The sequence below is a fragment of the Panthera onca genome, chromosome B4 (assembly GCF_046562875.1).
Source record: "Panthera onca isolate mPanOnc1 chromosome B4, mPanOnc1 haplotype 2, whole genome shotgun sequence".
In the NCBI taxonomy this organism is placed as follows: Eukaryota; Metazoa; Chordata; class Mammalia; order Carnivora; family Felidae; genus Panthera; species Panthera onca.
The window spans coordinates 52,388,123-52,404,795 of NC_138345.1; the positions used below are offsets into that span (position 1 = coordinate 52,388,123).

Here is a 16,673-nt window from a genome sequence, read left to right on the forward strand (position 1 = left end):
CTAAGGGGCACATGCACCCCAAGGTTCATAGCAGCAATATTGACAATAGCCAAAGTATGGAAAGAGCCCAAATAACCCATTGACTGGTGAATGGATAAGGAAGATACACACATACATACATACATACATACATACATACATACATACATACAATGGAACATTCCTGGGCGATCAAAAAGAATGAAATTTTGCCATTTGGAACAACGTAGATGGAACTAGAGTGTATTATCCTAAGCAAAATAAGTCAAAGAAAGATATCATGATTTCACTCACATGTGGAATTTAAGATACAAAACAAACATAAGGGAAGGGACACCAAAATAATATAAAAACAGAGGGAGACAAACTATAAGAGACTCTTTTTTTTTTTTTTTTTTATAAGAGACTCTTAAATACAGAAAACAAACTGGTGGTTGCTGGAGGGGTGTTAGGTGGAGGGAAGGACTAAATGGGCAAGGGGTATTAAGGAGGACACTAGTTGGGATGACCACTGGGTATTACTTGTAAGTGATGAAACACTAAATTTTATTCCTGAAATTATTATTACACTATACATTAACTAGGATTTAGATTTTTAAAAATAAATAAATAATAAAAAATTTTTAAGAATTGGGACTTTAGAGGTGCCTGTGTTGTTCAGTAGTTAAGCGTCAGACTCTTGATTTCAGCTCAGGTCATAATCTCAAGGTTCGTGGGATCAGGCCACACGCTGAGCACATCCATGTCTATGCTAACAATGTGAAGCTTGCTTGGGATTCTCTCTCTCTGTCCTTCCTCTTCTTGCTCTCTGTCTCTCTTTCAAACTAAAAATTTTAAGAAAATAAATAAATAAAAATTGGGACTTCCTAGGTTTTCTTAAATACCCAATAGATCTAGGGACTCCTGGCTAGCTCAGTCGGTAGAGCATATGACTCTTGATGTTGAACATGTAAGTTTGAGCCCCACATTGTTGGGTGTAGAGATTACTTAAAAATTAAAAGAAATCAGTAAATCTAGCCAGAGTGCCCCTATTTCAACAGCACTGGTTTCCTAGACCTAACATCTACCCTCTTCAAATAGCATATGGTGGGGGGGGGGGGGGGGGAGTTGCTGTTTATCACATGTGTAACATTCTTAATCCCTGTGGGCAAAGTATTTAGAGCATATATAAAATAAGGACTACATTTTATGCTTTGATTTTGCATTTTCTGTTCCATTCTTTTTTTCTGGTTCCTACATAGTCATAATACCCCATGATCTATAAGGGATAATTGTCGCCAGTCAAGTCTACAAAATTTAGAAATTATTTAATAAGTGAGTTCAACTCATCAGTAGACTTTTTTTTAATGTTTATTTTATTTTAGACAGACAGACAAAGAATAAGTGAGGGAGGGTACAGAGAGGGGGGACAAAAGTCAATGCCATATCTTTACTCATAAAAAATACCTTGTCTGGCATATGTTCTCTGTAGGGTTTGGATTCTTCTTCAGAGTTTTGCTGGTTTTAAAATTTAGGTGTTTTTTTTTTGAAAGAATTCTATTGTCTGGGTTTTTTTAATCTTTATTTTTGAGAGAGAGGAGGAGACAGAGGATCCAAAGTGGGCTGTGTGCTGACAGCAAAGAGCCCAATGCAGAGCTTGAACTCACAAACTGTGAGATCATGACCGACCTGCAGATCAGAGCCGAAGTGGGACACTAAAGCGATTGAGCCACCCAGCTGCCCCTGATTATTTATTTTTATTTTTTATGATCTCTGAAATAAGAGATCACTTAGTGGGGCTTGAACTCATGACCCTGAGATCAAGAGTTACATGCTCTACCAACTGAGCCAGCTAGGCATCCCTAGATGTTTGAGTTTTTGTTGTTGTTTTTTTTTTTAACTTATAAGCTCTCACCTGAATAAATTGTCTGAAATACACAGATAAATTATGGTGTAATTTGTGCCACATGACTTAAAGTAGAACTTTTAAAAATGGATCACTAACTGGGATAATAGAGTCTTTCTCTTAGTTTGAACTGCAGAATTACCTATATTGTGTAGCAGTTCAGCACTTCATGTTCTTAAATATACAGCCTTACAATACTCACACAGTTCATAAACAATATTAAAGCCTAAGCTACAGATTGTTTGGTGTGTAAATTAAAGGGACCCTGAATGACTGATGTACCATTTGTCTTTGAGGGAGAAACTAGACTTCTTTTTTCTACTTAGTTGATGTAACTTTAAGTGAGCTCAAAGAGAGTGGTTTGTTTTTTTGTTTTTTTGTTTTTTATTTTAAGTAAGCCATTGAGATTTTAATAATTTGTTCTTTTGCTAGTGTCCTCAGTGGATAATAGTGCATATATTCTACTTAAACAAAATTAATGCGATATAACTACATACATTTTATGTATTAACTTACTTTTAGCTTTTATTGTTGTTGGGTTAATGATTTTGTGTTGTGTGTTTTGTTTTCTGTGGTGTGTGTCCATTTTAGAAATTATTGAAAATACAAAAAAGTCACAGTGATTACCTATAGTTAACTGTTGTTAACATTGTTAGTGGATTCTCTTGAGACAGTACAGGGTGATTGAAAAGAAACCAAATGGAAATTAAGGGCATTTAGGTAAATCACTTAACCTTTCTGGGCCATTCCTTTCCTGATCTGCAACATGTGAGAGGATTAAGGTCCTTTTCAACCTCTGAAAATACTGTGAATGGAAAGAAGGCTACAACAGAGAGAAGCCCCAGCCATGCTGCTAATGAGCTACATGGACTTGGGGAAGTAAATTAATGCAGACACTGCAGTTCATTTACCTTCTTTTCTTTAGAAGATTGTTGTGAAGATGTCTGATCCACTGAGTATTACTGATTTTATAATTAAATTTTTTAATTTAAAAAAAATCTGTAGAACTTTAGGCAGAGTAACTAATGGAAGGCTACTACATTTTCCCTGGCTCTTTTTAAACGATAAATCTGCCTTTTGGAGCATCTGGCTGGCTCAGTCGGTAGAGAATATGACTATTGATCTCAGGGTTGTAAGTTTGAGCCCCATGTTGGGTATAGAGGTTAGTTAAAAATAAAATCTTTAAAACAATAAACCAATAAAAATAAATTTGCCTTTTGATTTTGAAAACCTCAGAAATGGAGTATGTCAGGGGCTCCTGGGTGGCTCAGTTGATTGAGCATCCAACTCTTGATTTCACTCAGGTGATGATCCCAGGGTTATGGGATCAAGCCCTGATTGGGCTCTGCTTAAGATTCCCTCTCTCCCACTGCCTCTCTCCCCACCCCCCACCCCCCACACACACACATGTTCTCTTGTTCTATCTCTCTAAAATTAAAAAAAAAAATGTTTTTAATTAGAAATTGAGTACCTCAAAAGAAAGCAATGTTGTGTGAAAGATGTTTTGTAGAACTTACTGGTGTTTTCATTTTTAGGTTCCCATTTTCCTGTTGGAGTAGTTCCTCCAAGGACCAAATCACCAACACCTGAATCTTCAACGATAGCCTCTTATGTAACCTTAAGGAAAACTAAGAAGATGATGGATTCAAGAACGGTATTTAACTAGAAGTTAATCTTTAAAAGGATTCTTAAGGCCTATTTATTGTTTTAATTCCATTGAGGAAATTATTGTCTAGGGGACAGACCTACTCAATACCTAGTCTAGGTTTGTTTTGATCAGCTTTGACATGGGGTCTTAGTCCACAGTTTGTGGAATCTGTTTTCAGACAGCTGTCCCATGTTACATCTCTTGATACCTCTAAGAATTTCCTTAAAGAGAGTGATAGACATGTCCTATGGTCATCCAAGGTAATGGATTTCCAAGCCAGCCCGAGTTTACAGGGCCTTTCAGCTATGGTAGATTTGGAGTTTGCCAATCCTCTGGTTACTCTGAGAAATGTGAATTGGGATTGGGAAAATAGCTTCTATATTTCACATATTCATCTGAGATCCATTTAATTCAAACTGGCTGTAAACCAGTCTAAGCTTGGTCATATTGAGAAGATTATCAGCATACTTAACTCCTTTTTACCAAGTAGTCTCAAAAATTTGGGGTGCAAAAGAACTTTTACTTTTCATCTTTATAAATTCTATACTTATTTGGTATGGGTAATTTGATAATTTTAAACTATAAGAAAAGAATGAAAAGTACTACAAATGATAAGATTTATGGTTATTCTTGAGAGATATTAAACTACAGGTATGAAGTATATGCCTAAAACATCTGACAAATTTATATACAAGAAGTATAATATTTTAATGAGTACAAAATTATAAAGACCTAGAAAGATAATTATTGTAGAATCAAAATAAATGAATAGCTATATATTTGCGGTCATGGTTCTATAATACTATTGTTTGTTTAGAGGCATTTGTTTACAGATGGAAAGGGTATTTTCTTTGGAAATTGTAATGCTAAAAAAAAATCAACAGAAAAAGGTTTTAAAAATGTATGTTGAGGGGCACCTGACTGGTTCAATTAGTAGAGCATGCAACTCTTGATGTCAGGGTGGTGAATTTAATTAATTTTTTAATTAATTAATTTAATTAATTAAAAAAAAAAAAAAAAAGTTAAGGGATCCCTGGCTGGCTTAGTTGGTGGAGGGTAGAGGGTGTGACTCTTGATCTTGGGGTTGTGAGTTCAAGCCCCACGTTGGGTGTGGAGATTATGCATAAATAAATAAATAAATGAAAATACTTTTTAAAAAAGTTAACAGTGTATGTTGAGACAAAGAAGAAAGATATTAGTGGACTTATATTCTTTCTTTTTTTTAATATGTAACTATCTTAAATAGTAGAAGAAAGACTTCTATATCACCAAATACAGGAGTGGGGAAGGGAGTATAGAAGACTACAGTTATGTAATATTGGTACAAAAAAGACCTTTATAAGCAATATCAGTGTCAGAATAAAATACTTGGAATATAACACAAAATTTCCATAATATATGAGGAATGAATATACATAAGTTATTTTTAAGAGTTTCTTTTCTATGGAAAATATGTAACAATAATTCACAAATATTCTTCAACCCCATAATAATTTTTAGAATACTAATAACTAAAACTGTAATGACATATTCTTTTCCAGTTATCATTAGAGAAAAGATCTAAAAATTAACAATATCTGACCTTTAAAAACAGATTTTTACAGGGGCTCCTGAGTGGTTCAGTTTGTTAAACGTCCGACACTGGCTCCATCATGATCTCACAGTTCATGAGTTTGAGCCCTGCACAGGGCTCTATGCTGACAGCTCAGAGCCTGGAGCCTGCTTCGGATTCTGTCTCCCTCTCTCTCTGCCCCTCCCCCACTCATTTTCTGGCTCTCTCGCTCTCTCTCGCTCTCACTCTCTCAAAAAAATTTTTTTTAATTACAAATAAATAAATAAAAACAGATTTTTACTATATGACAACTTGAGAAGAAAGTTGCAGTGTGACATTATTGTATAAACGTAGAAAAGCCAGGAAGACTGCATGTTTATTGTTACTAAAAATAAAAGGATAAAATAAGAAACTTTAATAAAATCTGAAATAAAAATAAAAGGAAAGGGATGACTATAGTAGCCAAGTCCCAATCTATATTTAGAATTTACTTTTTTTAATTTTTTTATTGTTTGTTTGGTTGGTGTTTTGTTTTTTCTTTCCAAAGCTAATGTGTTTTATTTTACATATAAATGAAAATCATCGTTACTTCTGCAAATTAAGGCTTTTCAGTTTTCCTCTTTTAGATTTTACTTGAGCTCTTAAAGATATTTATTCTATACAATAGAAAATGGCTCTAGAGCTATCACTCCTGCCCTGCAGGCATTTTCCAGATTGCTCAAGAGAAAAAAGGATCTTAGTGGGTTTGCCTGACATATTGCTTCCTCACGGAAATGCTCATCTCTGCCCTTGGTTTTTTCAAAAGAAAGCAACTTCACCAATATCTCAGTCAGTTCCCACCAACCCAGACCAGAGGGCACAAAGTAACCTATGGATTCTATGCCATAGATTCTAGAATATGTTCAGTCTTCAAATTTTCTGTTACATAAAGTAAGCTAAAATTTGCTTGTGACTAATATTGAAGTTCTTATTTGGCATTTTATACTGATATTGTTTTACGTCTTTAATAAGAAAGTGAGATTAAGAATTGGTTGTTTAATTTTTAAATCCTTATTGATCATGAACTGAGGGTGTTTTCTCTGTGAAGTCTTTTCACAGTAAATGTTTGACTTAAAACATGTTTTGGAGCACCTGGGTGGCTTAGTTGGTTAAACGTCTGACTTCAGCTCAGGTCATGATCTCGTGGTTTGTGAGTTCGCCCCACATTGGGCTCATGCTGTTAGCACAGAGCCCGCTTCAGATTCTCTGTCTCCCTCTCTCTCTGCATCTTCCCTGCTGGTTCTCTCTCTCTCTCTCTCCCCCTAAACAAATAAATAAACTTTTTTAACAAATTAAATTTTCATTAAAATATATCTTCGGGCACCTGGCTGCCTAGTCAGTAGAGCATGCAACTTTTGATCTTGGAATTATGAGTTTGAGCCCCACATTGGGTATAGAGATTACTGAAAATTAACCTTAGGAAAAAAAATTAAAAAGGAGGGGGGCACCTTTGTGGCTTAGTCAGTTAAGCCTCTAACTCTTGATTTCAGCTCAGGTGATGATCTCATGGTTCCTGAGATGTAGCCCCACATTGGGCTCCGCACTGTCAGCCTGTCAGCGGAGAGCTGCTTGGGATTCTCTCTCTCTCTCCCTCTCTGCCTCTCCCCTGCTCCTGCTCTCTCAACATAAATAAAATTTTTTAAATAAATAAAATAAAGTCTTATATTTACAAACTGTGCCCCCTGTGTTCTCCTAGTTTGAGTTTTATACAATTTCCTGTTTCATTGACTGTGCATCACCAATCACCAGTGAAGGAAAAAACAGTTTGCCTTTCTGGTGTTAACTAAATTGACACTCAAAGCTCCACTTCTGATTTTGAGAACAAAAGAAATCCTTTCAGAACATTTTTTATCCCAACATACTTTTCAGAAGTTATTCTGTATTGATGTATTCATATGTCTATTTCTAATTTAAAGGAAAGACCAAGAAGTGCAGTGGAACAGCTCTGTTTGGCTGAAAGTACTCGACCTAGGATGACCGTGGAAGAGCAGATGGAAAGAATAAGGAGACATCAACAAGCATGCCTGAGGGAAAAGAAAAAAGGATTAAATGTTATTGGTTCTTTAGACCAGTCACCCTTACAAAGTCCCTCAGGCTTAAGGGATAATCCATTCAGGATTACCCAGGTACATCAATTTGCTTTTAACCATTCTTGTGTGTAAATGTAGTATCACTTGAGTCAGGATCTGGAGTTACATGATTGATGGGTTTTCAGATGTCTGCAGTATGGATAGTTATTTGATTTTACCTAATGCCCATAATAATAAGCTAAGACAGCTCAGTAAAGTGGAAATAGCCCTGGGTTCAGAAAACCAGAGCCATCTTACTTGTTGGACATACTTGTACCAGTTGTGGCCTTACTCTTCTCTGCTATAAATCAGATGACACAGCCCTACCTTGTCTACTTCACAGAGATACTAAGATAAAAGTGCTTTCAGCGAATGTAAAATGCCACGCAAGTTAACAAGATATTCCCCAATTCCCCCTCCAATAAAATGTGCATTACTCTGTGTCCTAATTTAACATGACCTAAATTGTAGCAGGACAGAGCTTCTCAGTAAAAGCGTAAGTCTACTATTCCTTACATCCCAACTCCTGCCTTGCAAAGAGACACCATTCCATTTCTCATTGTTTGTTTGTTAGTTTGTTACCCCGATTCATAAATACAGAGATAGCAGACAGGCAGACCTTTTCAGTAGCTTCTGTCTGGCCTGTCCCTGTTAGTAGACATGTACCAGCTGAAAGGGTTTCCCTGTCTTCCTAGAAATCCCCTTTCCATCTAATCAGGAGCATCCAGGCACTGCTACTAAAGATTCAGCAGATTAACCGCTGAAATTGCACATTCTTCAAATTACAAAATGGGTGATTAAAAGAGAAAAAAAATGCATGGAATACTGATATATATATTTTTTTCTTCCTATTGGTTTTCATAAGAGAAAGTGAAGATCAACCTTTTGTACGTGAAGATCAACCTTTTTTTTTTTTTTTTCAAAATAACAGATGCTATCTAAAAACTGTACATAGTATGAATCTATGCTATATGTCTTTCGGACAGACTCGAAAAAGGGATGATAACATTAAGGAACTGGATACTGTCATTAGAGAAAATGATGTGAAGCCAAACCATGAAACTCCTGCAGCAGAAATTGTTCGACTAAAAGACAGTGAACCTCAAAATACAGATTTCAGCAAAGAGGTAAAGAGATTACTTTTGAACAGATATTCCAAAGGGGTAGATTTTTGAAGATTAGATCAAGTGGTAAGGTTGAAAATAGTTATGTTTCATTTCATCACAGAGACCCTACGTCTAAGTGAAATAGGTTTTGTTAATTTGAGTGATGTATTCAGCACATCAAAAAATGGGTTAATTGAAAAGTTAAAACATAAGTAAGGCTAGAATAAATTATTGTTAACCCCAGTTAAAGAATCTTATGTCCCAAAACACCTAGCTGTTAGCAACGTGCATCAGCCCTTTAGGCAAATAACTTTTTACTTCCAGTAGTAAAGGATGTTAATATTTTTAGAGGTGCGTAGGTGGCTCAGTCAGTTAAGTGTCCGACTCTTTGTTCTTGAGTTCAGACACCTGTCAGCCTCTGCGCTTCTTAGGGCAGAGCCTGCTTGTGATTCTCTCTCTCCTTCTCTCTCTACCCCTCCTCTGCTGGTGCTCTCTCTCTCTTCTCAAAATCAATAAATAAAACATATAAAAAAAAAGAATGTTAATATTTTTAATATACTTGAATCTGAATGTGTATTTCAGTAACTATTTGACAGGGTCTAATTTTTTTAATACACATTTATTTTTGAATCATTTTTCTTCTTATTCTATAGTTGAAAAGCACTGAGGACATTTTTTCTACAACACTTTTTAAACCTGAACCAAATGGAGTGAATTCTGAGGAAGTGATGGATAAAGAGAGAAACAAAGAGAAAATGTCTGAGGATGTTTCATTCAGGTAATAAGTAATAGGGAAAACAACAAAGGAATCATTCCCCAAATACTATAACTACTTAAGAATGGTGAACTTCAGAGGTGACTGGGTGGCTCAGTCAATTGGGCGTCCTACTTCGGCTCAGGTCATGATCTCGCAGTCCGTGAGTTCGAGCCCAGCGTCAGGCTAACAGCTCAGAGCCTGGAGCCTGCTTTGGATTCTGTGTCTCCAGCTCTCTCTGCCCCTCCCCTGCTTGCACTCCCTCCCTCCCTCCCTTCCTTTCTCTTTCTCTCTCTCTCTCAAAAATAAACAATCATACATTAGAAAAAAGCATGGTGAACTTCAGGGTCAAAAAGTCTTGGATTCCTGTCCCAGCTTAGCTATTTAAGAGCTGTAGGATCTTAAACAATTTACATAACCTCCCTAAACTGCAGGTTCCTTGCTTGTAAAAATGAGGATGACAATAGTATCTATCTCACAAATGTGTTGCAATGATTAAATAAGAAAATACAAGTATAGCACTTATCACTATGCTTCTCACCCAGGAATTCAATAAATACCTTTTTAAAAATGCCAAGAGATGTATAAGGTCTATCAAAGTGAGCCACTTCAGTATTGCCTGCATAATGATAGGCAATGATAGACATTGATCAGATATCTAAGTTATCTGATGTGTTCCAAAAATTATAGTGATTTGCTATTTATTGTTTAGCTGCATTTCTTAACTAGCCTTCTTATGTGTATACCCTCAATCTTACCCTCAATTAAAAATCTATGAGTTTATAATGACACAACAACAAAAAATCATTTGTTGGCCACTCTGGACAATGCTAAGGAGTTGACTTCTTATTCCAAAGTCTGGTGCATAAAGGCAAAGAATCAAGTATTTTTCTTGCCTTTCCCAAACAAATTGCAACCAAAAAGTTTTTGAGGAAATATTTTTCTTTTTAGAAGAATTTTATTCAATAAGGAATGAGAGACTTACACTGTCACTGCTTTGCTAGCCTTAAAGAAATAAGGGATTTAGGCAATACTCCTTAATGGCTGGAAAAGCTGTTAGCTGAAAATCTGACAGGGAACTTTATAGTGAGTGGATCAAGCTGATAACCCTTGAACTCACTGATCATTTTCAACATAAAGAATAGAACCTGTTAATGCAATAGGGCACAAACCCCACCTAATGATCTACTGTTTGCCCCTTTCCCCAAAAATCCTAAATCTGCTCAAGCTTCAAAATGCTCAAGCTTCAAAGTTTATAAAAAATAAGAGGAGGGGCGCCTGGGTGGCTCAGTCAGTTAAGCGTCTGACTTCAGCTCAGATCATGATCTCAAGGTTTGTGGGTTCAAGCACCATGTCAGCTCTGTGCTGACAGCTCGGAGCCTGGAACCTGCTTTGGATTCTGTGTCTCTGTCTCTTTCTTTGCCTCTCCCTCACTCATGCTGTCTCTATCTCTCATAAATAAATAAACTTTAAAAAAAATTTTTTTAATAAAAAATAAGAGGAATAAAATCAAAATACAGAATGTGATAAACTATGTAGGATGGAGAAAGCAGGTTCTTTCACAGATAAGTGGCAAAGAATAAAAAGGATGTGTGTTGTGGGGTATTTTAAAGTTTAAGAGACTTGTCAGGCAAATACAAATGTGGACTTTGGATCTTCTTGAAACATAACTCTAAAATTGGTATAATGAGGCTATCAAGGAAATTTGAGCACTGACTAGATATTTGATGACATTTAGGTATTATAAATACAAACTGAAGTGTTTACAGACTGAATGATTTGTCTGGAATCTATTTTAAAATAATTTGGGGAGTAGGAAACTGGCAGTGTATATGAAACAAAATTGGTAAAACATGGATCATTATTGAAGCTGAGGGTATAAGTTTCATATATTATTTGCTCTGATTTTTTTATGATTAAAATTTCTGTAAGGGGGGAAAAGAAAAGAGATTAATTACAAGCAAAATGTCAGCAGTTACTAAATATGGAGATGGTGACATCCTTTGTGTATGGTTAAAATTTTACATAACAGTAAGTTAGAAGGAAAAAATGTATTGCATTCTGTAATAACAAATTTTAAAATATCTGTTTTCATTAGCCCTCAGGATGAGACACAGATCCCAAATCATAAAGCAGAAAGCCACCCTGAAGAAAATATAAAGGACGATATTCATGAGCAGGAAGAAACTATTGCTTCTTGTGAACAAACTCCTGAGGCTTCTAGAGGAAATCAAACGATGGCAGGTAGATATTCCACATTTCATACTTTTCTCACTGGTGCTTCCTCTGAATTTCTCAACGCATACCTTTGCTTTCCCACATGCACCTTCAGGAAGGATGTCACTGGAAAGGAAGGAAAGGGGACATGTGCCTACCCAGCTAGATCCACAGGGTCTGTCCTGGCTTGGGAATCTGTTGCTTCTCTCTCTCTCTCTTTCTCTCTCTCCCTCCCATCTCAACCTTAACACATATACCACAAATTTTTTCTACTAAGATCTTTCAGTACGTGGAAAATGTACCTGCTTCTCTGAGGCTGGACTCTCAGAGTAGTCACAAACCTACCACTTCGGGAACTGTGTAAGATTTAATATCTAAACTAGGAGAATGACCTTATTTACTCTAGCCCCTGCTAGAATCCACACTTGGACATTTCCTTGAGAGAAAATCGTGATCCATAGTACGTCAAAAAATAAAAATTTCTATTTTTTTTTTTAGAATCTTCACAGATTTTTCTCTTTTTTCTTTATGATGTTTGGCAAGGGGTTGGGAGAGGGATCATACCACTGGTGCATATTATCAGCCTTGCTTCTCATAGTCCATAAGCAAAAAATCCATTCTTTATTTTTTAATGTTTATTTCTTTATGTTGAGAGAGAGAGAAAGTGGGGGAGGGGCAGAGAGAGAGGGAGACAGAGAATCCCAAGCAGACTCCAGGCTGTCAGCACAGAGCCCCTCACTGGGCTTAAACTCCTGAACCCATGAGATCATGACCTGAGCCAAAATCAAGAATTGGATAACTGACTGAACCACCCAGGCACCCCTGGAAAAAAATATTCTTAATCCTGCCTCCCTTCACCTTTCTCCCCATCATTTGGCAGACAAGCAAATACAATGAAATTCAATTATTTGGTACTGTTCTTCTTAGGAGGAGCATTGGATTCTGGCAGAGTATTTTCTGTATCTTACATGCATGTAACATGCAAATTTATATTATGAGTCGTGTTTCCCTGTAGCCAACATTAAGCATTGTCTTTTGCCTCTGTCGCTTATAAGGCAGTTTTTTGTCACTGACCACTTCCTGTTACTGTTTTGGCACGTCTGCGTAAAGTGTGTGGGTGCATTAAAATCACAACATTTAAACTGTTCATACTATTTAGCTGCATGAAACTAGAAAGTCTCTTAAAGTGAGACCCAGCAGTGCCTGGCTGGCTCAGTCAGTAGAGCATGCAACTCTTGATCTCAGGATTATGAGTTCAAGCCCCATGTTGGGCACAGAGCTTACTAGATAGTAGATAGATAGATAGATAGATAGATAGATAGATAGATAGATAGATAAACAGACCCAACAAGAGGGCTTCCCTGACAGACACCTAAAAATTAACCTCAAAGCCAAAAAAAAAAAGACAATAATTTTTTTTTCCAATTTGGTTGAGGTATAATTGACACATAACATTGTATACGATGTTTAAGGTATATAAGGAAGAAGAATTTTAATCGTCTTCAAGAGACATTTCATGCTAAATAATCAATTGCCAATTTAGAAGACAACAGAAACCAAGTACAACTATTAATTCCTTCCTGAAACATGTTCCTATTTTATGGGATCACAACATCAGGATTTCCTTCTCCAAGTGTATCCTAAACATGTGTACCTTCTTGCATTCTCTTGGTCTGTTTTAGTGAAAAGTCTGTCCCCATCTCCTGAGTCCTCGGCATCGCCGGTTCCAGCCGCCCAGCCGCAGCTCACAGAAGGATCCCATTTCATGTGTGTATAGTCTCAGAAAAAGTACGTCTGTTCCCTTTGCGTCTGTGCTTTAACTTCAGAGTTTTTAACTTGAGTTGTATTCATTTGTTGCTTTAGTGAACAAAAACTGAGATTAATTCTGGGCCGTGCACTAGAGATTGTTGGCAGAGCAAGGAGGCCATGTATTTGAGCCACAGGCACTAACTCAGATCTGCATCAGCCCTTCCAGTGATTTGCTGTGTGACAACATTTTCTCTCTTATTTCATCGTCCATAAAAACAGCAAAACGGGAAAGGTATAGCCTGTGCCAAGACAGGCCGCACGGGGTTTTGCAGCTGTGCCCCCACTTAGCATTCCTTTCCGTAGTCGGACCTGAGAATTCTGTTGAAGCTATTACATGTTGATCAAGTAATGTTTTTTTACAGTTTGTGCAACCCACCTACCGCATCAGGAGTTTATTATTTTAAAAGGACAAAGAAGTGTTTGTAGTACAGCCAACTACAAGGAATATTACAGTCTTTAAGATCTATCAGAAACTATTTCTAAATAATTAATTTTGTTTAAGTAAGAGAGGTAGCTACTAAAAAAGCTGTGGGTGGATGCAGGGGGAAGGGCAGAACCTGACTGAACATTGTGCCATAGACCACAGTTTGGGAACTGACAATAATTTCCTAAGGTCTTACTGTTAACACTTTTATAAACAGTTGCTAAATTTTACTTGCCTTTTGTACTTGTAAATACATACTTTTTTTTTTTTTTTTTTTTTACTTTTCAGAAAAGCTTTGAGATGTGAAGCTATTTATGCCTTTTTCTGCATTTTTTTCTTCAGTGTCTATCAGATCTAGTAATGTGTGCATTAGGACTACCAGCACATTTCTGTTAAACAATTATAAGCAACAGAAACACATAGAGACATTATAAGCATTGCTGTTAACATATGCTTTGACTTACAGATTCTCAAATCAGTACAAACACTAAGTTCATCCAGTAGTGCTTATTTTCTAGAATCCACTTCCATTCATACCTTTTGTAGCAACTGTAATCTGTGTCCTTTTTTTTCATCCAGATGGACTTGTGTCTAACTGTCTTGGCATATTTATAACCTCTGTTTGAGATTATGTCTACCTAGAGCCTAGAAGAGGCCTTTGTTTGTTGTCAGTTGGCATTTATGCAGGATTGACATCCTTTCTGGAGTGACAAACCACCTGTTTGTTATAGTCTTACCTGTGTCTTGCCTCTGTCATTCATGCGTTTAAACTTTTAACTTAATAGGTTCTGAAGTGACAGTTGCAACTAGTGACAAGAATACCACCAGAATAGGAATAGCAGCATGTTTGTGTGATTCCTCCTGTGCGAAGAGCTGATAGATGGCCTCTGTCCATCTTCGTGGAGGAATGTAAATTAAAGTCCACTCTCATTATCTTTGGTTCAATAAACAGGTTACAATTCTCTGTACACAGACCAATGATATGAAAGAATGTTGTCTGACAATAAAGAATATGTACAGTTAAAACTCAAGTACATTTCCGGGTTCCTTAAGTTGTTATTATTGGATTTTGTTTTGTTTTACTTTCACTCTAAGAGCCAGTGGCATTATAGGCTGGAATGGGGTCCAGTTATTGCCGGGTATTTCCTTGTCTTCTGGCATATGGCCAGAATGACAAGTAGCACTCAGACTTGTATTTTTTTATGTCTTCTCGTTGAGTGTATGTCATGTTGCTGACCTAGTAGTTTTGGCAGGACTTTGGGAAGGTTTACAAATGACACTGCTGTGCAGGCAGCTTAATATATTGTTAGATATTTTAGCAAAGTTATGCAAATCTTTGCTTATTTTGTTGATCTTTTTGATTCAGCCATAAATTTGGGTACTCTTTTTTAAAATTCTGAAATGTTATTTAATTGCATCCTTGGCTTGGTAAATTAAACCTACGAAATGACAAGAAACGTCCTTCTGTTGTATTATATTTTAGGATTTTCATGGCCATGCCTGTCAGCTCTGCCGTTGTAGAACATTGCCCTCAGTTACTTTAGGAAATGGTCACTCATTAACTTGCAGGTGTCAAAGTAATTTTCCCTGTCTTTATTTTTCAGCTATCCTGACTTCTGTCAAAACCATTGAAAGCTAAGGACGTGGACCTTCAGCAATGTGAGAAGATATTGTACAGTATACTTTAAATCTATGAAATTCATAGTTCTGATGCTTTTGGCCACAGAGCATCATTTTATCACTTCTGGAAAATGTTTATTCCAAACAGCTTTAATGGCTCATATGTACACTCCGTAATCCTAAGGTTGTTGTTCTGACACCAGCTTGCTGCTATGATTTCAGAGCACATAAGTAAAGGTGCTTTTTTAATGTGCGGTCTACAGCCAGAGCTCACTCAGTTGCTGATTTCCAGATTTTGATGTTTCTAAAATTTAGGTGGATTTATATTTCTTTTTGCTTTTCAGTACATAAATTTAGTTATTATTTCGAATGAAGCTTGTTTTCCTTTTTTTTTTTTTTCCTTCCCATTTTTGGCTACTGCAATGCTTTGTTTCACACTTGATTTGTAAAAATTTTATATATATATTTAAAATGTGCCATTTTATTACTGCTAAGTGAAGAATGTCCTGTTTTCTGCTACTATTATTTCTCAGATTGCAGCGTCAGCAGTTACTGCCACACTCTTGTCAGCTTAAACACAAATGTTACCACTTCCTGTTTCTTAAAGGTACAATTTAAAATGTAGGTATTTTGAAGTACTGGGCTTATACTTCATTGGGATAGATGTGTACAGCAATAAGCAGGTTTTCCAATCCAGTACTTAGTTTGTGTACAAATGTAATTATGTTCATTGTGTATATATTATACAATGAGCACATGTAAGTATTAAAGGCTACTTACTATTGTTTAAATGCAAATGTTCATATCTCATTTCTTTTTTATCATGTTAAATAAATGTTGATGTTCTTAAATCACTCGTGTTAGAATTTTTTGCTCTCTCCCATCTAAAACGGGTACGCCTAGGGGCGCCTGGGTGGCTCAGTCAGTTAAGCATCTGACTACAGCTCAGGTCATGATCTCATGGTTCATGAGTTCAAGCCCCACGTCAGGCTCTGAGCCGTGGAGCCTGCTTCGGATTCTGTGTCTCCCTCTCTCTCTCTGCTCCTCCCCTGCTTTCTCTCTCTCTCTCTCTCTCTCTCTCTCAGAAAATGGATAAAACATTAAAAATAAAATAAAATAAGTACGCCTGGGTGGCTCAGTCGGTTAAGCATCCAACTTAGGGTCAGGTCATGATCTCATGGTTCATGAGTTCGAGCCCCACATCGGGCTCTGTGCTGCCTTCTCAGAGCCTGGAGCCTGCTTCTGGGTCTCCCTCTCTCTCTGCCCCTCCCCCACTCGCACTCCATGTGTTGGTCTGTCTCTCTCTCTCAAAAATAAGCATTCAAAAAACTAAAAAAATAAAATGGGAAGACTGTGGGGCACCTGGTTAGTTCCGTCAGTGGAGCATGCAACTCGTAATTTCCGGGCTGTGAGTTCAAGCCCCACTTTGGGTGTAGAGATTACTTGAGAAAAATAAAATCTTTCAAAAAAATAAAAAATAAATAAAATGGAAAGTCTGAGACTCAAGGGACTTCTCTATGAAATAATAGACTGTTAATCGTATTATTGTAGATCGCATCATAAAAAGGCCT

At 36.7% G+C, this 16,673-nt stretch overlaps 1 protein-coding gene across 14 annotated transcripts in view; it reads left to right on the top strand.

Annotated features, from left to right (window-relative positions):
- The window catches only part of PLEKHA5 (pleckstrin homology domain containing A5), a 246,913-nt gene extending 230,960 nt beyond the window's left edge, over positions 1-15,953 (top strand). For 11 of the 14 annotated variants that reach the window (XM_060658232.3, XM_060658236.3, XM_060658233.3 and 8 more), the window contains 7 exons: positions 3,400-3,518; positions 7,020-7,229; positions 8,159-8,299; positions 8,932-9,056; positions 11,131-11,276; positions 12,932-13,037; positions 15,087-15,953. In XM_060658232.3, the coding sequence (XP_060514215.1) occupies positions 3,400-3,518; positions 7,020-7,229; positions 8,159-8,299; positions 8,932-9,056; positions 11,131-11,276; positions 12,932-13,026 (836 nt within the window). In that variant the 3' untranslated portion in view covers positions 13,027-13,037; positions 15,087-15,953. The remainder of the gene's footprint in view (positions 1-3,399; positions 3,519-7,019; positions 7,230-8,158; positions 8,300-8,931; positions 9,057-11,130; positions 11,277-12,931; positions 13,038-15,086) is intronic. The other 3 variants (XM_060658234.3, XM_060658239.3, XM_060658244.3) reach the window with 1 other exon arrangement.
- Positions 15,954-16,673: the final 720 nt, after the last annotated feature.